Here is a 23,237-nt window from a genome sequence, read left to right as displayed (position 1 = left end):
GCATGCCTGAGAAGAATTATTTTGATTATGATAGCCTTTGGATATACTCTTAAAGGCTTATATTTAATTAAAGCAAGTGAGTTACACAGCAAAAGTGGGATACACTCTTTCCAAGTCTTGTATTCTGGACTGCATAAGACAGAAAACTAAATGAGCAGGAGTGTCCATTATTCTCTTCTTCATTACTGTAGCCACAAAGAGACAAAGAGAGGCAAGCTCCTGCTGCTTTGACCCCCTTTGTTATGATACCTTAGACTGTGAGCCAAAAGAAACCATTACTCCCTTTAACTGCTTTTTTAAACTATTTTACATCAATAAACTAAACTGTGACGTAATTAAATGAGACAATTGCTACCAGGAATGAGGTTGTTGCTATGCTGAACCTGGAAATGTGGTCACTAGACTTTGGGACTGTTTCGGGAAGAATGTGAAGGTTTTTGAAACTTTGGGCTAGAAAAGCTCTAAAAGGCACCTGTTGATCCCTGTATGCTATATTACAATCATCGTATTTCATATAAGTATTACTAAAATTGACTTAGTCCCTATGTAGAATATCATTCATATACTGTAATTAGACACCAGGGACAGGTAACGAATCAGATGTTCAAGAATAAAAAATCTGGTGCTAGCATAAAAAATCAGTAACAAGACAGAGATTAGTGTAAGGTGTCCTTCCATCAATTTTTCTAGAACATCTAAATCACACAATTCATGTTCACAAGGGAATATGTTGCAATTAGTTGAAAATCTGAAAAAGAGATAAGCACTGATCTTTTTTTATGTTTTTTAAATTTATTTATTAAAGATTTCTGCCTCCTCCCCGCCACCGCCTCCCATTTTCCTCCCCCCCCCATCAAGTCCCCCTCCCTCATCAGCCCGAAGAGCAATCAGGGTTCCCTGCCCTGTGGGAAGTCGAAGGACCACCCACCTCCATCCAGGTCTAGTAAGGTGAGCATCCAAACTGCCTAGGCTCCCACAAAGCCAGTATGTGCAGTAGAATCAAAAACCCATTGCCACTGTTCTTGAGTTCTCATTAGTCCTCATTGTGCGCTATGTTCAGCGAGTCTGGTTTTATCCCAGGCTTTTTCAGACCCAGGCCAGCTGGCCTTGGTGAGTTCCCAATAGAACATCCCCATTGTCTCAGTGTGTGGGTGCACCCCTCGCGGTCCTGAGTTCCTTGTTCGATAAGCACTGATCTTAAGAAAATATTAGCTGCCAATAATTTCCATGCCAGGGGTAGAGCAGCAGGAATTCTTCAACTTGAATAAATCTCAACCCCATCACAATTACTGTATTGCTGGATAATTCCTGATCAGATCCCACAGTTTTCTGGTGCCACAGTTCTTTCTAAAATATCATAGAAATGGCTTAGCAACTTAAGCTAGGGGACACGATCCTCATAATTAGAACTAAAAATTTCTCAATTGATTCTGCACGTTGTCCCACCTGTGTAAATACATTTGTAAGTGAGAATGTCCAGAAGCCTACAAAGTAGGAATATAATCCATTATTTTAAATTGGAACTGAAATTTTCAATCATAGGCTTCTGCTGTGTAAGCTCAGGGTAACAGTGGTGACTTTTCTGCCTCTTTGAATGGCACACATCTCTATTCCCCATGGCATATGTCATGTTCTTTGCTTAAAATTCTCTTCCATCACTCTCTAGACTTTAAAGGGAGCATCTGTAATTGTGTCAACAGACATGATCAGTTTGCCAGCTAAGAAAGATCGAGCAACAAGTACATAGTCACTTGAAATGTGACCCTAAAACGAGAGCTGTATTGTCAGAGCAGAGGCAGCTCCATTCTTTGGCTGCTGCACATGTATCCTGCACCACATTTACCCCATTTTTAAAGGCATGGATGAGCTTATATAAAGAAAATTAGAATGTTTTCCAAACCACATAATTTTTGTCTGTATTAGTTATTGTGTTAAATATGATTTTTCACGGAAAGCCACGTTAGCATCACGGTTTCTCCTAATTACAACTAATTGCTAATGTTTCATCTGATTCATTGAGTAAAAAAAAAATCATTATTCTTTTTAATGGAAAGAAAGGAGCAGAGAAAAATTATATAAAATTACTGTATTTCTGAAGTTGGCAACTCTAAACATTTTTTCATTCCACTGTGAGATTTGAAGCATCTGGGGAAAGCGCCTGTAGTCAGCCTTCTATTGTTATTTTTGAATGAGCCAATAAATAAATGGAAACTTTTGCCTAGAGATGAAATGAACCAGAAAAAGAGCAAAGAATACAATGTGTAATATCAAAGTAAGGCCACTGATAGGATTTACTCATCAAAATATACGCATCTTCAGCAGGAACACAGAGCGATAAGTAGGTAGGACCAGCAGAATAAATAGGTTCCCTTTGGAAACATGTTTCTGAAAAATCAAAGCATTGTGAAGCAGTGTTGAACTCCAGCTTTAGACTTCACTGTGAAGTACTTGCACCCAGGCAGGAGCACATGCTCCTGGAATTGATAATATTGAGAAATATGGTCACGATGCTTTAACTGCTTAACAAAAAATAAATACATATTTATCAGGTTGGATTACAGGAAGGCGAATAAAATTAAATCCATAAATGACAATTTTGTAATTGAAATTTGTAGTTGAATTTGAGCAGCTTAAAATTAGTTAAGTTTTCCTAAATTATTTGCTTAATTTCAGTTTATTGTAAAAAATTGTACTTAAAGTCCAGTTTTATACTTAAATTCATCTACTCTATCATCATCTATTTTATGTAAGACTGCAATAGTCCCACCTCCCTTTCCATCTCAGACATGCCACACAAGCTACTGAGCCTTCCATGTGCATGCAAGTGTGTGTGCGCACGCGTGTATGTGTCTGTCTGTCTTTTCTGTAGGTCAAGCAGAATTATCGTTATTAAATTAGGCAGGGAAAACTGGACATCCACATGTAGAATAAAGAAACTTGACCCCCACCTCTCACCCTTTAAAAATAATCAATTCCAAATGGCTTGAAGACCCCAAGGAAAGAACTAAAATTGAGAACCCTGCTAGAGGTAGAAGAAAGAAAAGTGCTTCAGGCTGAAAATATCTGCCATAACTTGCCGAAAAGATCATAATCACTCAGCAAACATCCCAGGACCTAAAATGGATTGCATAGAAATACAGAGCTTCTGCACAGAAAAGGAGTCAGGAGAAAGAGACCGACTAGAGAACAGAAGAAAAAACTTTGTAAACTGAGAACCTGACAGAGAATTGCTACAGAAAATATGAAGTAAACTAAACAATCAAATATTCAGAAATCAAACAAACCAATAATAAATACATAAAGGAGAGAAATGGGGAATTTCCAAAAGATGGAGCACAATATCCAATAATGTTCATGATCCCAAACTATCAAAAAAAAAAAAAAAAAAAAAACTACATTGAGATTCCATTTCACCCCCAAAAAGGGCAATCAGTACAAAAGAGAAAACTAAAAACAATTGTTGATTAGGATGAGGGGAAAAAGAACTCCTTTACACTCCTAGTGGGAATGAAATTAACCCATCCACTATGAAAATTATGTAGACATTTATTTAAAAAACTAAAAATACACCCATTGCATGACTCATCTCTTCCACACCTGGATATCAGTCATAATATTCTATGTGAGTGGATCATACAGACAATTGCACAATGATTTTGATTTCAATAGTATTCACAGTAAACACTGATGAAACCCAGTTTGGGGTCCAAAACAAATAATTATGAAGAAATGAAGCACATATACATGAGAAAATTCACTTGGCCATGACAAAAACTGAAATTATGTGGTTTGTAGTAAGGAATTCAACAAAAAAATCATCTTATTAAGTGAATTAAATCAGTCTCTGAAACACTCTAATAAATCAAAGTTTTGTGAAGTGTCTTAAATAGAAAATAAGAAACATGGCTGCTACTTAATGTCAGTTTGAGGCTTTCAAGTTTCAAAATAAGAACAGAGCAGCAGAGGAAGAGGACAAAATGAGAAGAAAGTTTCAAAATTGTGTCTCTTGCTCACACTTTTCCAACATGAATCCATTACACAGAACACAGAGAATATAAAAGACACAGAATAAACACATTTATGTGAACAGGATGAAAGATTTCCAAAATGTACACCTAATAATATGTTACCTCTTTTTCTTTTGAAACTCTTGTTTAACAACTTTCACAGTAGATGCAAATCTTCACACAATTTAAGATTACCTGAGTAGCCTATAAGAAAATCTACCTCTGTGGCCTGCACTTTTTAATCAAATTGTCTCTTCTCTGCATTCATATCTCTCATACATATTTGTCCCTTCCCTCCATCAATGGCATATTACCTTAGCTTTATTCAGTTATAATTCTTAATATTTAAAAACAATATTTAAGTAGGGTGAACAGTTATCCTCCTGAATTTGTATACATATCCTTAATTTGCTCTCTGTTTAAAAGTTTTATAAAGTATTTGCATTGCTTTCTCCTAGTTTATGTAATAAATAGCTAAAATTATGTTAAAAGTATCACTCAGATAAAAAAAATAAGTGAAACTCTCCTTCCAAAAGGTTTTTAAAACATTACAAGCAAATAAAAACCTAGGATGCTAGGATGATGTTGCTAGACTTGTTTGGTTTCTTCAGCTTTGTAAGAATTGATTATAGCACATTCATGAATTAGAAGTCATTTATAGAGGATTGCGATCTGGCGAGGAAAAAATGTACTATGCCAATGTGAAATCAGGGCTTCTTAGTACTGCAAGGGAACCCTAGAAGAAGGAGGAACAAATTAACTCTAAACCATGCAATCCCTGAAAAACAGAGCTGAGAACGTCTTTGGAAACTAGTCATTCCACTGTGATAACCCAAACTTCCTAGCCTTTCAAAGTCCCTTTTCATCAATCCTTGTTATTATTATTTTTAAATTTCTACCTTCACATTGTCTCCCCCAAAGGAACACGCAAGAGGTTCACAATTATCTAACAATGAAAAAAAAAAATGTGTCTCAAAACAGTAAGCGTTGTGAAAACTGAGTAGTTTGATTTTGGTGTTTGTTTTCTGTAATTTTGTAACAAGCCTGTGATTCTCTAATTTGCCTCATAGAACGAAGCTGGCAAACAGGCCAAGTAGACATTGTTTGCTAAGAGGAACTTTTCAACTTGGGTGTTTAACAAGTATGACAGGCTCTATGTAACTGAACTTTTGTTCCTCTAAAATATACCAAAATCTTCAAAAAGGAGCAAAACTTCTGAAAGAGAATTTTATTTTTAAGTTATTCTATTATGGGAAGGAAAGGACACTGTGTATTCAGATCTGAACTGCCAGTCATCCACATGCTGACAAACCAGTACTTTTCCAGCAGAGTACACATGCTGTCTCTAGAATTAGAACCACGGGGAGGAGGGGCGCTTGCCCAGACAGTGGCACTCTATTAGATATGATACTAAAGGAGGGCACTGTATTCATACCCATCTAACAGCCTAGATTATCCCAAAAATGTGGGCTAATCTACTTAGAAACAAAGCTCTATCATTGCCTGAAAAGTGTCAGAGTGTAAGCTAAACAAAAGAAAGTAAATTACAGGTTCCAAAGCCCACCAAAGATCTAACAGGCTTTTTGTTCGATTTTTGTTTCTCTGTGTCAGTTTATTTTGAGACAGGGATCTATAAGCTTTTTAGATTTAAACAATATTCTTTTAAAAAGTCCAGTCCTTAAAATTACTCGGAGTTATCTATCATGCTCTGAAAAGTATCCTATCTCTATGGGATCAAAATTCCCTCTTCAAATTCATTTGAATGGGATTTTTGTCTATTCACCTAGATATTGTGACCTGGACAGTTTGTATTTTTTCTCTTCCTTTTTCTTTTCTTTTTCTTATTCTTTATTCTTTTTTTTTTTTTTTTTTTTTCCTTTTTGGTTTTTCAAGACAGGATTTCTCTGCATAGCCATGACTGACCTGGAACACACTCTGTAGTCCAGGCTGGTCTCGAACTCAGATCCAGCCTGTGTCTGCCTCCAGAGTGCTGGGATTGAAGGCATGTGCCACCACCACCTTGCCTGTTTCTGTTTAACCTTCTTTGGCTCCAGAGTAGATCCCATGATTCCAGTATGCTTGACATGTAAAGCTCACAATTCTTTCTTCAGCTTTCTATTAGATTTTTTTCTTCCTCAGCTACTTTTCTTTTTTAAAAAAATTCTATCAATCAGTACATTTCTAATGTCCACATCATATATTTATATTTTTACCTTCAGTTACTATTTTATATTTTAGCTCACATGTACTCTTGTAGTAGGATATAGTATAAAATAGCATTAGTTGAATAATCCTTGCATCAATAAGCATGAAATATGAAATAAAATTTCAGTGTCTGTCAAGTAAAGTATTTCTTAAATAATGAGGTCTTAAGCAGCAACCTATCTCAGCAGTAATAGCCTTGCTCATATCATGAATATAAAATAAACTAGAAATTAGAAATTTGTCCCATACTACGGTAGCAACTCACCCAACCCACAAAGACTTGAAATCTTTAAATATATTTTTGGAAATAGAAGTAATGAATAATTTACTCTAATACTATTCCTATTATACACTTTTGGAAAGTTGAAGAGCTCTTGAAACACCTTTCTTTGACTGTCACCAAATTCTAAAATTAGTAAAAATGTGAGGAGCATTCTTTTGATTCTTCTCAACACCTCAGCCTATAAGAATTACCAAGACAGTACTTCTTCCAGCTAATCCATCCTAGAGGAATCAGGTACTAAGCTCCCCAAGGGGAACTCCATGAAAGCCTACCATAAATCAGGAATTAATCTGAGATTTAGAGACTTAATTGACACTAGAGACTTATCTGAAAATAAAGTCAATATAAAGAATGATAGAGTATAAAAGACCAGGAAATAATAACCATATCTTTTGATTAACACTTTACTCATAAGCAGAGAATCTCAGGACTTCTCAGACAGAAATTGAAAAGGAAATCAGTAAATACTGATTTATACCATGCCTTTTGTCTTTTTTTATTAATAAAGCATCCTCTACCCCTGCCAAAATTATGCCTTATCTTTCTGTGACCTTTTTGATCACCTATCCAGATATATAAATATCCATCTACTTTCCAAACATTAGAGGAAATTTAGTCTAATCTTAATGAAATTACTTAAAGTAGTATCCACAAACAGCTAAGCAATCAATAAAAGCAAACCTTATTGGTATTGTAGGAAAATAAGGTAGCCTTCTACATTAAAAAAAAAAAATCTAATTTAGCTACTTCCCTTTATATTTTTGGTCAGGAAGTTCCTTGAGATCCCAAAGTAATATAATATTCTGTCTCTGTTCTTGTTTGCTCACTAGAAGATGATTGTTCTACACCACACTGCTTATGGATCATAGAGACTTTAATGTGGAACTAAGTTGGAAGTTAGCTGGCTAGCTAGCTTCACAGTGCTGGACAGAGCTAGGTAAGCTTCTAGAAGAGAAACGAGTGAGACATCATCAGTCTTACCCAGTTGTGCAATGCCAACCTGCCAGACAAGATGTGTGCACTGGTTCAATAGATGCATGCCTACTATGATTGTAGCCAGCTAGTTTAAAATTGATTTGATACCTGCCCCTAAAGGAAGAAATTCATCCTTTACACTGTAAACATGATCAAAAGTCCATGCCTAAGGCATTCATACGTCCAAAATGGGGAATCCACTACTGTTAAATGAACTCATTGTATTCATAAAAGTGCCTTCAAAATATTTGTGTTTATACACATAGATAGTCAAGAAGCTTCTTTCTGAGTGAAGTCATTTCTGCAGAGACCTGTCAGAGTGCTGAAAGCAAGTGACTCTTTAGTTTTCATCAGTAACTTTGATATCTGCATGATGCCTTATAAGGCTTTTGGAACAAAAAGATAGAATAGAAAAAAATGCCAAAGAATGAGGAGTGTGTCATACTATTTCCTGGACAGAATATGGCTGTTACATTAATGAATGCTCACACCTGCTGTGATTACCTGTATCACAAAGTGCCCAGCAGAACTCTGGATGGAGCAGGGACTTGGACTCGTAATTTCCATTCCTCCCTGTGGGTTTATAAACAACTAAACAATTGCTAATATGGAAAGACTCAGAAGTGTAATGATGGGAGCGGGCCTGCTTTTCATCCCGCCTGACTCCTGCACAGTTAGCTTAGCCCCAGAAATAACAACACAGAAATTATATTCATTTAATCACTGCCTGGCCCATTAGTTTCAGCCTCTTATTGGCTAATTCTCATATCTTGCTTTAACCCATATTTAGTAATCTGTGTAGCACCACGAGGTGGTGGCTTACCAGGAAGGATCTTAACCTATGTCCATCTTGGAGAGGAGAGGCATGGTGTCTGCCTCACTTTCCTCTTCCTCCCAGCATTCTGTTCTGTCTACTCCACCCACCTAAGGGCTGGCCTATCAAATGGCCAAGGTAGTTTCTTTATTAACCAATGAAATCAACACAAAACAGAAGACCCTCCCATATCACACAAGATCTCCCTTCTTCACTCAAACTATTGTCAGTGAATAGGTGCTGGGTGATGGAGATTTTTTTTTCAGTGATGAAGTCACAGGAGAAAACAGAAAATGCAAGTGTGTGTGTGCATTATGTATACTACATATGTTTTATGATTATTTTATAATAAATGGAGTGATAATATATGTCATAAGATTTATGTTATAATGTAGGAACCAGAAATTGACATGTATATATTTGGGTGTGGGAAAAAATTCACCATGTCAAAAAATTCAAATTTCAAAATTATATCATATTTTTGGGAATTATATCAGATATTGGGAAATGATGAGAATGAAATGAAAAGCAAAATTTTACATTAAATTTGTTTATTAACTCAATAAAAACCTAATAAATTAAATATTTAAAACAAAAATAATATCTAATGTAATACCTCAAATTATGATAAAATAAAGGATATTTTTTCCTTTGATCTGCAGTGGTACAATTAAAAAATTCTTAGGTTCTACTCAAATATTTTTTCCAATATCAAACCGAATTAAAAGATAATTTAAAACAGAAAAGTAGCATTTAAAGAAATACTGCCATTATCACCATCTTATGTGCAAAATATATGTTTGTGTGTGTGGTGTTTGTGTGTGTGTGTGTGCGTGCGTGTGTATAATTTCTAGGTTCAGAAAATGTACCCATGCAATAAACCATTTTTTTTTTCTAATTTGAGAAACCATTTATTTCACTGGAAAGTGATCCAAATCTCTAGGACTAGCCTTTGGGCCAAAAAAGAAAACCTGGAGGAGCAGTGATTCTCAGCAAGGTCAGGAAGCAGGGAAGAGACAGCACAACCCCTACCAGTTCCTGCACAGGAGGCATGCTGGGAAAACAGAACATGAATGGGAAGCTACAGAAGAATAAACAGGAGAACAGGAAATTGAGCAGGAAAGAGAACAGGAAAAGAAAGTCTGAACTTAACAAGGTAAATTAAGGTCCATGGTTCCTGAGGGACTGAATGCACAGAGCAGAGAAAGTCCCGGAGATGGGGTACCACGAAGGGTGTATTCTCATGCACAACCGCAGCTCGGAATTTCAGCCCACACACATCCCACCTTGAAACTTTGTGTTGTCAAGGCCTCTGATGGCCTCCACTGCATCCTCTGCCCGCTCCATGTGTACAAAGGCATAATCTTTCACAATGTCACATTCAATGACTGGGCCATACTCCTCAAACTTGGCCCGAAGCTCTTGGTTGGTACAAGTGGGACTGATGTTGCCCACATGTAACTTGGTTGAAGCTTTGCTCTTATTCTTGCTGGCTTCCACATTGATGTTCACTCCGTGCAGTTTGTAGTGTTGTAGGTTGCGTATGGCATCCTCAGCGGCCGTCTTGTCCTCTATGTGCACAAAGCCATAGTTCTTAATGATGTCACATTCCAGCACCTTCCCGTACTGCTGGAAGAGTGAGCGGATCTCTTGCTCTGTGGCTTCCCGGGGAAGATTTCCAATGAACAGCTTCACCATTTCCACACAGCCGCACAAAGTCGAGACCGGAGTCGGCTCTCAGCGACCCCACTAGGGCAGCCCTGACGTCCAAGGGAGTCAGGGAAGTTTTAATAAAGAACACAGAAGGATTTGGAGTCTCTCACCACATGGAAATCTGCAGATCCTCCTCCTCACAGTGTGGACGGTTCTCACAATAAACCATTTTTAGTGGTATGCATCTATAGTCACAGCCCTTGGGATAAGTCAGACCCAGGAGGATGAGTTCAAACTTATTTTTTAGCTACATATCATATTCAAGACAAAACACAATATATGAGACTCTGGTTCAAGTAAAACAAATCCATAAAACTCCACTTCAAACACATCACTATTCCTACTGGACGAATACTGAATGCTTAACAATAACAAACATAAGCAAACACACTGCTATCAGCTAGGCTACAGTCCTTCAATAGTTGTGTCTAGAGACTTTATCTTCACTCACTGAAGGGCAGCAAGTCATCCAGTTACTGGGAGTACTGTATGGCAGGAGAAACACAGAATGCCTGGCATATGAAATAAAGATACAATTAATGCAATCAAGGCAGATAAATAACTACTTACTTGCCATGAATACATTCCAAAGACAGATGCAAAAGTCCCTGTTCTTAGGAGCTCAAGCTTTTCCCTCTATATTATATATAGACAGTGGAGAAGTTTTATCTTCAGTACAGGACTCTTTTTTTTTCAGGACTCTTTTTTACTTTCATTAAAAATAGATTTATAATGAAATATGTTTTAATTACAGATTCTCCTCACTTTACTCCTCCCAGTTCCTCTCCATATCACCTCTCATCTGCAATTACTCCCTTTCTGTCTCTTGCTAGGAAACAAACAGGTTTCTAGAGGATAATAAAATACAGGTCAATATAGTATATTAATAGAATATGAAAAAGTAAAACAAAAAACCCACATTGGGTGCAACAAAACAAACAGAAGGAAAAGAATCTAGAAGGACTAGAAAAGACATAGACTCAGAGACACTCTTGTTCACACACTCAGGAATCCCATTAAAACATAAAACTTGAAGCTATAATAAATATCCAAGGGACCTGTAGGGTAAGATAAAAGAACAAATTTTAAAAAAAGAAGGGAAAGGAAGGAAGGAAGGAAGGAAGAAGAAGAAGAAGAAGAAGAAGAAGAAGAAGAAGAAGAAGAAGAAGAAGAAGAAGAAGAAGAAAAAGGAGGAAGGGAAAAGAAAAAAATGTAAAATGAAAAAGAAAAGAAAAAGTCTTGTCAGTCTATTTTTAGACAAGGAAACTCTATAGATGCCATTGGGTTGCTTTGTTGTTGTTGTTGAACATCTACTTCAGGTCAGGCAGCCGAACCCTAAGGGTAGTTTCCCAGTGAGCTTCCCTTGCAGAAAACTGAATCTTCATTTGCAAGTAGTTATCAACTGGAGATAACTTCTGGCTTATCTCCAGTAAACACATGGAGCATGTGTCTACTTCTCCTGTTAGCTATAGGATCCCATCTGGTATGGACCCTTGGACCCTGTTCATACCGCCTCCGTCTCTGAGTTCCTATGTGTGCCAACTCTGTTGTGTTTAGAAAGCCTTGGTTCCTTGGTGTCCTCCACGCCCTCTCACTCTTAAGCTTTTTCTGCCTCCTCTTACAGGGTTCTTTGAGCCCTCAGAGGAAGGATTTTATGGAGACATCTTCTTTAGGGCTGCCTGTTCTGAGGTCTCTAACTGCACAGTGTCTGGCTGTGGGTCTCTATGTTTGTTTCCATCTGCTGCAGAAGGAAGCTTCTCTGATGATGGCTGAGTAAGGCAATGATCTGAGTATAGCAGAATGTCATTAGGAGCTATTTTCTCATGACATTCCTTTAGGAGAACTGCTGGGAGCCGATTTGAGTATAATAAAGGTTGCAGTTCTTCCACCAGAAAACAGGGTGAGTTGTTGTGATCTAGCTGCCCACACTTCCCCTGACCGGCAGGGGAACTTCCTTGTTTGTGGTCTGTAATTGACAGGGATGTTCCCCTGCTTTCTTTCCGGCTGGTGGGTCTCCCGAAAAGCAGTTAAAGTATCAAAGTATCAAAGGTTGCTAGGCAGACTCCCTATATAAGCAGCTGCAGCTCAGAGCTCGGGGCCCCTCGCTTCCTGCTCTCCCTATAACCAAGAGGCTCCCATAAAGCGTGATTTGGGAAGAATCCTCGCCTGGTGGCTGTTCCTTCCTGCTGATCAGGGAGTTCGCCGCAGAGAACAGTAGTACTTGTTTCTTCTCTAGGTCCCTGGGCTCTCTAGTCTCAGGTTCTTGGTCACCTCGGCAGAGTCAGGTATGAGTTCTGTCTTGTGGAGTGGACTTCACATCAAGTCATATATAGGCTGGATAATCTCACAAGGGTTGTGCCAACATTACCCTCGCGTATTTTGCCAGCAAGACATTAGTGTAGATATAGAGCTTTTAGCTTTGTTGGTGCTTATGTTTCTCATTTGGTAGTGTGCAGAGTGCCTTTCTTATACCAAAGATGCTAGCCCATAGGGGTGAAGGCTCTTGGTAGGCACCAACCAGCTCGACTTCTCCATGTTCAGTGAGTTTGTATAGATGTTGTCTTCAGCAATGGGGCCTTGCCATCAGTCAGTTTGTAGACACAACCTATATACTCGGCAACAGCCTGGGTTGTTTTGGATTCTCTTGGGACCTCTTTGACCTACAACCCAAGTAGATTATTGTAACCTATTCCCCATAATGGAAGTTTTACTTGATAACAAGACATATCCAGATGGGGCTCTGTCATGTTTAATGAAGATCATTTTCATATGCGTATATACTTTAGGACACTTCTAGTGTATTGGTTTCCCATTCTGCTCCTCAATCAGCACTTAATTTAGCTGTATCTCCTAGTATTCCATCCCTCACCTCTCTCTTTTTCCACTATCCCTCCCTTTCTAGTTTTCCCGTTTTCTGTACTATTATGCTTCCATTTCCTAGAGAGATCTGTATCTCTTCTCCAGCCCTTATTCTATACTTAACTTGTGTGATTCTATGGATTATAGTTTGGTTTTCATTGACATAAACATGAATATTTACATATAAGCAAATATATACCATATTTATCTTTCTGAGTGTGAATTGCCTCACGCACAATGATTTTTTTCTAGTTCTATCCATTTGTCTGCAAATTACATGACTTTATTTTTAAAACATTTAGTGATACTCCACTGTCTAAATGTACCACGTTTTATTTATCCAGTTATCTCTTGAGGGACATCTAGGTTGTTCCCAATTTCTGGCTATTATGAACAGAGCAATAAAAACCAGGTTGAGTAAGTGTCTCTATTGCAGGATTAAAAGTCCTTTGGTTAACAACCCAGGAGTAATGTAACCAGATCTTGAGGCAAATCAGTTCCCATCTTCCCAGGGAACCACTACACTGATTTCCTTGGTGGCTATATGAGTCAGCACTTTAATTTATGTGTTTTCCAGTGTATGTAATTTCAGGTTTTTGTTTGCTTGTTTGTTTGGTTTTCTAGAAAATTAAATCTCTAAGTGATTGGAGATCTGAAATCTACCCAGGCCACTAAACTTCTCTTATATCTCTTTTATTTTTAAAAATCAAATATAAAGTTTATTCTATTTTTTCCTTGAAATAACAATAACAAAAATGCTTGAAGAGTTTGCTTTGCACATTGGCCTAGAGTACATCCATTGTCAGATGCTATTGACTGACTTGACTGCTGAAGTGTGAAATTGGCACTTCCTGTGTAGAAGATCCTGCACGAGTACCTACTCTGTTTGGCAAAAATAGCATAACAGATATCACAGTCCTCTCAGAGATACTGAACCCCATGCTCCATCTAAGAACTGGCTTGATACTGTTAATTTGTTTGGTTGTTCTTTACAGAGCAGTTAACTTTGCACTACCATAGAGTACCATAGTGGTAAACAACTGATTCTTTAAGAAGTAAAGGACATTTGATTCTAGACCCATTTGTCTTCACACCTAATAGGGTTAAAAATACTGATATACTGTGATAATCATAGAGGAGACAATAAACTGTTTGCTTATGTACACTATGTTTCTGACATTATAAGATCATGGTACTCATATTTATGAGCCATCATCGCTTCAGAAAACAAATACATTATAGTACCTAAGACATAATGAGAGTTTGACACATTTTCATGTATTTACATTTCTTATTGTAATAATTTAATTTCCTATTGGTATTTTAAGACCTTTAAACAAGCACACTTCTAGACTTTCTTATTGTCAACACTATCCTTGACTTGCATCTACACATCTCACAGATGGTTCATAAGAAGAAATGTGATGGATGCAGCTACTATATAATATGATGCAGTCTCTCACAAATGAGAGAGCTGTGTAATTATGATACAGACTTTTTATTTTATGACTCCGGATCCCCATATTTGGAAATGTACTTACACTTGTATATTAGGGTTTCAATGGCTGTGAAGAAACACCCATGACCATGGCAACTCTTATAAAAGAAAACATTCAGTGGGGTGCTTACAGTTTCAGAGATTTAATCCATTATCATCATGGTGGAACATGGTGGCATGTAGGATTACATGGTGCTGGAGAAGGAGCTGAGAGTCCTACATCTTGAGCCACAGGAAACAGGAAATGAACTGGAATAGCTTCAGCAGAAAAGACCTCAAAGCCTGCCCCACGGTGACCCACTTTCTTCAACAAGACCACACTTACTCAAAAAATGCCACACTTTCTTATAGTACCACTTCCTATATGAGCTTTTGGGGGCCAATTTTATTCAAACTGCTACAACCTGCAAAGCCAGTGTACTGTGGGAACTAGGTCAGGCACTGCATAGTATCTTTTTTTCTCATCACAAATATTTTTTATTTATTTATTAAAGATTTCTGTCTCTTCCCCACCACCGCCTCCCATTTCCCTCCCCCTCCACCAATCAAGTTCCCCTCCCTCATCAGCCCAAAGAGCAATCAGGGTTCCCTGCCCTGTGGGAAGTCCAAGGACCACCCACCTTCATCCAGGTCTAGTAAGGTGAGCATTCAAACTGCCTAGGCTCCCACAAAGCCAATACGTGCAGTAGGATCAAAAACCCATTGCCATTGTTCTTGAGTTCTCAGTAGTCCTCATTGTGTGCTATGTTCAGCGAGCCTGGTTTTATCCCAGGCTTTTTCAGATCCAGGCCAGCTAGCCTTGGTAAGTTCCCGATAAAACATCCCCATTGTCTCAGTGTGTGGGTGCACCCCTCGGGGTCCTGAGTTCCTTGCTTGTGCTCTCTTTCCTTCTTCTCCTGATTTGGACCTTGAGATTTCAGTCCGGTGTTCCAATGTGGGTCTCTGTCTCTGTCTCCTTTCATCGCCTGATGAAGGTTAATATTCAGGAGGATGCCTATATGTTTTTCTTTGGGTTCTCCTTCTTATTTAGCTTCTCTAGGATCACTAATTATAGGCTCAATTTCCTTTGTTTATGGCTAGAAACCAAATATGAGTGAATACATCCCATGTTCCTCTTTTTGCGTCTGGCTTACCTCACTCAGTATAGTGTTTTCTATTTCCATCCATTTGTATGCAAACTTCAAGAAGTCCTTGTTTTTTACTGCTGAGTAGTACTCTAATATGTATATATTCCATACTTTCTTCATCCATTCTTCAATTGAAGGGCATCTAGGTTGTTTCCAGGTTCTGGCTATTACAAACAATGCTGCTATGAACATAGTAGAGCATATACTTTTGTTGTGTGATAAGGCCTCTCTTGGGTATATTCCCAAGAGTGGTATTGCTGGGTCCATGGGTAGGTTGATCCCGAATTTTCTGAGAAACCGCCACACTGCTTTCCAAAGTGGTTGCACAAGTTTGCATTCCCACCAGCAATGGATGAGTGTACCCCTTTCTCCACAACCTCTCCAGCAAAGGCTATCATTGGTGTTTTGATTTTAGCCATTCTGACAGGTGTAAGATGGTATCTTAACGTTGTCTTGATTTGCATTTCCCTGATCGCTAAGGAAGTTGAGCATTTCCTTAAGTGTCTTATGGCCATTTGAACTTCTTCTTTTGAGAGATCTCTGTTCAGCTCAGTGCCCCATTTTGTAATTGGTTTGATTAGCCTTTTACGATATAGTTTCTTGAGTTCTTTATATATTTTGGAGATCAGTCTTTTGTCAGTTGCAGGGTTGGTGAAGATCTTCTCCCAGTCAGTGGGTTGTCTTTGTGTCTTAGTGACAGTGTCCTTTGCTTTACAGAAGCTTCTCAGTCTCAGGAGGTCCCATTTATTCAATGAGGCCCTTAATGTCTGTGCTGCCGGGGTTATACGTAGGAAGTGGTCTCCTGTGCCAATGTGTTGTAGAGTACTTCCCACTTTCTATTCTATCATGTTCATTGTGTTTGGACTGATATTGAGGTCTTTAATCCATTTGGACTTGAGTTTTGTGCATTGTGATAGATATGAGTCTATTTTCATTCTTCTACAGGTTGACATCAAATATATCCCCACCAAAATGTTGAGACTAATCAAAGTACTTCTTAATATTACTCACAGATAGCAGAAGAGGGTTAAATTTATATCATAAAGCAGCATCCTTCCCTTCCCCAGTTGAACAGGACACACACACACACACACACACACACACACACGTCTAATACATCCAGCTGTTTCCATGTCTTCTCTTTCCTTTAAAACACTAGTAACTTCTCCAAAAACAAAGCAAAATGTGCTTGTTTTTTTTTTCTGTTCTCTTATAATATTGGTAGGCTCTTGTACGAACCCTTAAATATTTCAAAGCAAGTCTACTTTCATAGGTCCAGGATATGTATTCCCACAGTCTAAATGCCTATGTGTAAGTCAAACTTAATTATCAAAGCCTCAATATTGAAAAAATAATATACTATATTCTTTCTCCACTGCTCCTGCTGCTCTTCTTCTAGGTCAGTAAGGCAGTCTTCCTCAAAATTACTAAGTAAAAACAGTCTTTGACTCTGGGAAAGCATCCACATCAAACATGCAATCCCTCAGTGTGTGGCCTTCACTGTTTACCTCAGCTGTCTTGTTCCAGTAGGAACCTATATTCATAATTCAGAACCTATTTTCTATCTTGGCCCATCATTTCTTTACATTCCTAGCAACATTTGAGTGTTTTAGGTGTAACTTCTAGAAATAGAATTCTGAGACATAAGAAATTCAAGGAATTCCTTTGTCCACTATGAACTGAATAATGGTAACTCATTTTTGATACACCAAATTCAAAAAATAAACTTACAAGACTAAGTGTGTTCTTTGTTTAGTCAAAAGAACGTTCTAGAAAGTGTTGATTTAGTATATTCATTTAACATTATTTATTTTAAAGTAACTAAAATCCAAATAGTATATCAATCCAAGTAATTATTCTCTTAAGGATGTGTGTGTGTGTGTGTGTGTGTGTGTGTGTGTGTGTGTGTGTGTGTGTAATGTCTATGTGGGCATCCATGTGCACATTAATAAGTATACAGGGATATGTCTTTTATGGTACAAGTATAGGTGAGAACATAATATTGATTGTAGATCCTCCTATTTCTTCTTGTTTGAGACAGAGCTTCTCTTGTGTTTCTGCTGTACATTCTATATTACCTGACCTGGAAGTTTCTGAAACCTCTCTGTTTGCCCCCATGAACCTAAGGAAGCTGCCATTACAGATACTCTACACATGTTCATCCTTTACATGAGTTTTGGGGATTCAAACCACTTGAAGAACAACTGCTTTTACCCACTGAGCCATCTCACCAGCCCACAAAGTATGTTCACACAGAAAAGCTGCCTTTCAATTTTGGTATAACATTCCAGAAACAATCACTGACAAGAACTAGTCATCTTGAAATGCCTATAACATGTCCAAACTTTAAAATTCTGTGAAGTGATACTTCTTTTCTATGTCTTACATGATGATCCACTCCAAAAGACACAAATATGGCATTTAACACTCCAGCGGTAAAACCTCAGGAACTCATTCACCTCACAAAACTATGGCATAAAGTCAAAATATTCAAAGCATGATTTGGAGGCAACTTAAATATTCACTGAAATGTCTCAGCAGAGACAAAATATTAAACCCAATGAAACACAGATAGGTCAATATAATTTCTTAAATTCTTGTTTCTTCTCCCCATCTTCAGAATACTTTTTTCCATAGAAGAGTTCTTACATGTTTTCATATGGTCAGGCATTGACAGTGCATACATTTAATCCAAGAACTCAAGAGACAGAAACAGGTGGTCTCTTTGAGTTCAAGGCCAGTTTGGTCTACAAAAGTGAGTTTCAGGACAGCCAGGACTATTACACAGAGAAACCTTGTCTTGAAAACAAAGCAAAGCAAAACAAAACAAGCAAAAAATATTCACAATCATCAGTTTGTCATTCCCTCTCAGTTTCACCCTTTGTCCAGACAAGCATCTTTGTCACTCTGTAGCTTCCCCCTAAACATCCTTGTTCAGTTTTTCTATGTTTCAGGGCTTCCCACCAAGCCCAGTCAACGCTCATTCTCTCTCCTCTGTTTCACCTCCTAGATGCATTCTGTCTTTTCCTAATCTTGTCAGAGTGAATCAGTACGGCTGATTCATTTATTGCTGGTCCTCTTGCCATTCATCATCCCACTTACAGGTAGCAGCAATGCTTCTGTTTGAAAGACAGAGTAGAAACTCTGCAATAGTGTAAAATCATATTTTCCTTGTTCTATATAGACAGCAATATTTACCCTCGATGATTGGAAAGAAATAAAAAGATTATATATATATGATATATACAACCTATATAAAATTATATATTTAATATTATCTATGTCACAAAAGGTCTGTGCCAGATATATTGCTCAAAGAAATAATACTGAGATAATAAAGAAGATACTTTGGTAAGAATTATGCATCTCACGGGGAGCAGTCTTTCCTTCTCCCTGCTGCGTTCCCACCAAGTACCCTGAAGTCAGACTGTCAATAAGCTAAAGGAGAAGGCATTTCTGGAGAGAGGTCAGTGGTTCTAGGAGCATGAGCTACTGCTGCAGACAGGGACACAGCTTGACTCACTGCGTTTGCAACTCCAGCTGAGCCGTGTACTTGCCAGTTGGTGAGGAGGGCAGAGGCAGGCACTGAGCTCCAGAACAGCTGCTCCCTTCTCTCCTTCCACTTAATATTTGGGAATCTGGGCAGTTTGGAGGCAGTCACAAGGGAGCGCTAGCAGATGGCTGCCATGCTGTGGGGGTTTATTCTTGAATGGAGAGATCTTCTTTGACTAAAAGCAACTATATTTATATGCTTTAAATATGATCTATTGGGAAGCCGGAAAAAGATACATTCATGAAGAAATTAACATTCTTTAATTTGGGCTTTTAATTCGGTTCTTTGTTTCCAGTCGTATTTCTCGTACAATATATCAGCCATAGGATAGCAATTTGGCTGGCATCCATAACATTTTAAAAAGACAGAGACAAATGAAAGGACTATTTTGTCTCTTTATCACAGCTTTATCTATTTTAAACATGCCATAATCAATTGACAGACCTATGAGGAAATTTCTTAAATTCAGCCAACACTGACTATAAAGTATTTTATTTTAAGTACAGTATAAGAGATTTTCCATTGGCATGACCTTCTGTAAGACAGCTACGGAATTTTTTTTCCATTTTTCATAGAGAGAAATAAGAAACAAAAATATTATAATTTATTTCAAGCTAAGCAAGTTCAAATCTGATTTTGACTACATTTATGCTTGCTACAAAATATGCCAAAAATCCTCCTAAAGAACAAAGAGACAAAGTAGAGTTTGGGATTTTTTTAGTGTTTTTGTTTGTCTGGTATTTTCTTTTCAAAAATATCATGTCCTTCACAAATAAGAGATTACAATTATATAACTTGTTGAAGCTTATAAAGTGATTTGTACTTCAGAACATTTTTTATCTTTAAGAAAATCTTATTTAAAAAGGCATCTCTATATACTAAGAGATGTCAATCCAGGGATGCTGAAAGATATCAAAATACTTGGCTGTCAGCTTTGACACAGTAAGCGGGTCTTTCATTTTTCTAGTGAACTGAGGCTAAGCCTGGATATCTTTTGCTTTTATCCACTAAATGATTCAGTTCTCCGTTCTAAAACATACTGTTCAAGGGAATAGCAAAAGTTGACTATTTTAGAAATAAGATATTTATGTGATACACTGACTCAATAGTTATGGTAGACATAGCTATCAAAAGGATCTAATATTGCTGTCCCTGATAGGATATGAAATATCAGATTTCCCCAACCTTCATAAAATGTAAGCTTTAAAATGTTAGTACATTAATATTAGCTTCAAGTTAATCCTCCAGAAGGGTGAGCTTATAGATCAGTGGCAGACTACTCAACTAGCAAGTATGAGGCCCTGGCTTTGAATGTCACTAAGAATATATTATAATTAAAGTAAAAATATTCTTGCAATAAGTAAACTCTAAATTAAATACATTTATATTCACTAATAGTTTCAGTGACCAAGTAGCACCAATAAGGGATGATTGTCTCTAAGGATCATCTTTTTTAAACTGAATAGATGGCTAGATTTAATCTTTCTAATGTCCAGTTATAATCAAGACATTTATTTCCAGTATCTGATTCTAACACAGAAAGAATCCACATTCAACATTACTTCCTATATGAATCTTCAACTTTCCTTTCAAAACCCTTACTTCTTCAGGAATATTCTCCAACTTCCTCCGTCTGCTGTTCACTTCATAACTAACTAATGCCCTGCTTTTCTGCAGCTTGTCCAGAACCTCCTAGGATCCAGAATCTAGGTCCACTGAGTTTGTATGTGACTTCTGAGAAGCTTTTTCTGCTTTAGTTATGCATCCTGAACTACTAAAATCCTGCAACATTTTACTTTCTCATTGCTCACCATATCCAATCACCAGTTTCTGCTTGATGTTACTTCTCTGTTATTTCTAAAAGCATACCTTTGGAAGCACATAAATACATGTTTTTGGTTTAGATCTATGTTGTCAGTGGCTGAGTTGTCCTAAACAAATGGTCATAGCTGATCATAACTACTGCTGTAAAATGGCATTTTCTTTATTTGTTGTTCATGTTTCTTTTTGCAACATATATCTTCACTGTACAGCCTAGGCCGGCAGAGATTTTGCTATGTAGCATAGGTTGGTGTGCATATGTGATCCTCCTGCCTTGGTCTCACAACTGCCAAAATTAGAGTCTCGTATTTCTGTGCTCGAAATAAAGGAACCTATGTGTAGAAAGTACTTCAATCCTAGATTGAGATAACAAATACATGAATAATTGTAAAAGTCAGCTCAGGCCAAAAAAAAAAAAAATCATTTAGAATCAAACTTCTCAAAGTAGAATGTGAGAGGCATTGGTTCCTGCATGTTCTTCATATTAGAAGAATTTGAAGTTGGTATAATTAATTAACAGTACTTCCCATGGTCACTTCTCTCAGTCATGATGCACGTTAACTTGTTATAAGATTTATGATATATAGAGGAAAAGGACAGAACTAGCAAAATAGTTGTCCGAATATCCATGTGTGTATGTGACCAGAAAACCACCACATGCATGAGTAGCAACTATTTAACGCCTACAGAAACACTGCTCTGACAAAGGGTTTTGAGAAAATGTTGGCGAAAGCAAGAAATATAATTATCTGTCATCTTAGAAATTATTTTCAACATATATTTTAGGCAAATAAATAATGTAAAAGAAACCATCTCCTAATATTCAGAGGAATTACAAATTACAAAATAGGTTCTTTCCAGTGGGTAGCTATGGCCAAGAACAGTAGAACTGTATTAACCCTCAAAGACCAATTATTTTTAACAATAACTTCATGACTCTGAAAATATTCCATTTTGCATGCAGTGCCCAGTCATTGCTTATCCAGCCAACAGAAGATGCAAGATTTCATCTCAGTAGAAAGGTTTAGCACACCTTTTAACACAGTATGGGAAACTGTATAAAGAGTGTACCAAGCTTTCAGGAGTCTCTGGAAATGAGGAAGGCCCTGTCTGTGAAAGAGGCAGTATGGGTGCATAACTGCCTGAATTCTGAGACATTCACTTCCCAACACAAATCTGTTTACTATGCGCAAGGAAAGGGGCAAATAAGTGCCTGTGGGTGAATGTCTTGATGTTAAAAGCTGAACACAACACATTTTAGATGGCATGGTGGGAATTCCAAAATCATCTTATTTTTTTCTTTTTCTGAGAACAAAAACAAAGTTGTGTTCATCTTTATTGCTCATTCATGACCTGAATTTATCTCAAAAAGGGCATCACTAAAGCACCTCAGGAACACAGGCCTAAACTATCTTTTTATCTTAATGGAAAAGTGCTTTTCAAATAAATTATAATTTCACAAGTCACATTAATCTTATTTACTTGTCATTCTTCAAATTCAGTTTATTCAATAGGAGAAAATTCACCCCCCAACTATTTGAAGCACAACCCTATTTTTAAAACAGGTTATTAAAATCTGAGAATAAAAGCTCCATGTCATTTTAGTAAATTTTTACCTTTTTTATTCTAATGAAAGCTAACACAAATACTATAGCATTATCATTTTATATTTCAGGTATAGTTGTCACAGATGGTAAAGAATCTTCTTTAAATACTCAGCGTTGAAAATAAGACATATGGCTTCCCACTGTGATCAGACACCCAGCATCTCCTCTGTGTGGATGCATAGATGGGCCTAACACTTGGACATCACATAAACAAAAAGAACACGCATCCAAAACCCACCCTAGGTATCTGACATATCCTATTGCAAATCAGAGATTCGGAAGAAATTTTAGTTAATACAAGAAATTCTTAACTCTATAGGCAAGAGAATTGAGGCACTACTTATTGAGTTAATAAATTGAAAATCCAGCTGAGAGTTAGTCCCTTAACTCCAAATTATGTTGTCTACATCATTAGAGAAGTGACTGGGGTCTATTAAGAGTGACATCTTGCCTCAGAAGTGAACAAAATCCTGCCTATGACAATTTTCAGAAGTTTTATTTAACTCTTTAGTATAGAACACATTCTAAAAATGTTACCTTTGGTGTCTTCAAGTTCATTGGAGACAAAGGTTTGTAATCTTAGGCATGTGGGTGGAAGACCTGTGAAAAATCCAACTTTCTGCTCTAAACATCGACAGCTTCAAGGGAAATGGTCAAACTAGACATCTGATGCCGTCAACAGGCATTATAACTTCTTCCTTTTAGGTTTTATACTCGGGCCAGCCAGTGACCTTTATCTACAGCTGGGGACTATGTATTTTATTCGTAGATCATA

At 37.4% G+C, this 23,237-nt stretch overlaps 2 protein-coding genes across 4 annotated transcripts in view; both read right to left on the bottom strand.

The window, feature by feature from the left end:
* Positions 1-23,237, bottom strand: part of Grm8 (glutamate metabotropic receptor 8) — an 816,920-nt gene that overhangs the window by 112,156 nt on the left and 681,527 nt on the right. The gene's annotated exons all lie outside the window — the stretch shown is intronic.
* On the bottom strand, positions 9,409-10,001 carry LOC126501145 (RNA-binding protein 4B-like). Its single transcript, XM_050141661.1, has one exon. The coding sequence runs from the start codon at positions 9,980-9,982 to the stop codon at positions 9,551-9,553; it is 432 nt and encodes a 143-aa protein (XP_049997618.1). The 5' UTR covers positions 9,983-10,001; the 3' UTR covers positions 9,409-9,550.

The sequence above is a fragment of the Alexandromys fortis genome, unplaced genomic scaffold (assembly GCF_014885135.2).
Source record: "Alexandromys fortis isolate MF-2015 unplaced genomic scaffold, M_Fortis_MF-2015_v1.1 scaffold_44, whole genome shotgun sequence".
Classification (NCBI taxonomy): domain Eukaryota; kingdom Metazoa; phylum Chordata; class Mammalia; order Rodentia; family Cricetidae; genus Alexandromys; species Alexandromys fortis.
The sequence above is the reverse complement of the archived record's forward strand: the minus strand, read 5'-3'. Positions and strand labels throughout refer to the sequence as shown.

Coding starts and splice junctions, on each gene's coding strand:
- LOC126501145 (XM_050141661.1), bottom strand. CDS start 9,982: ATGGTGAAGCTGTTCATTGGAAATCTTCCCCGGGAAGCCACAGAGCAA.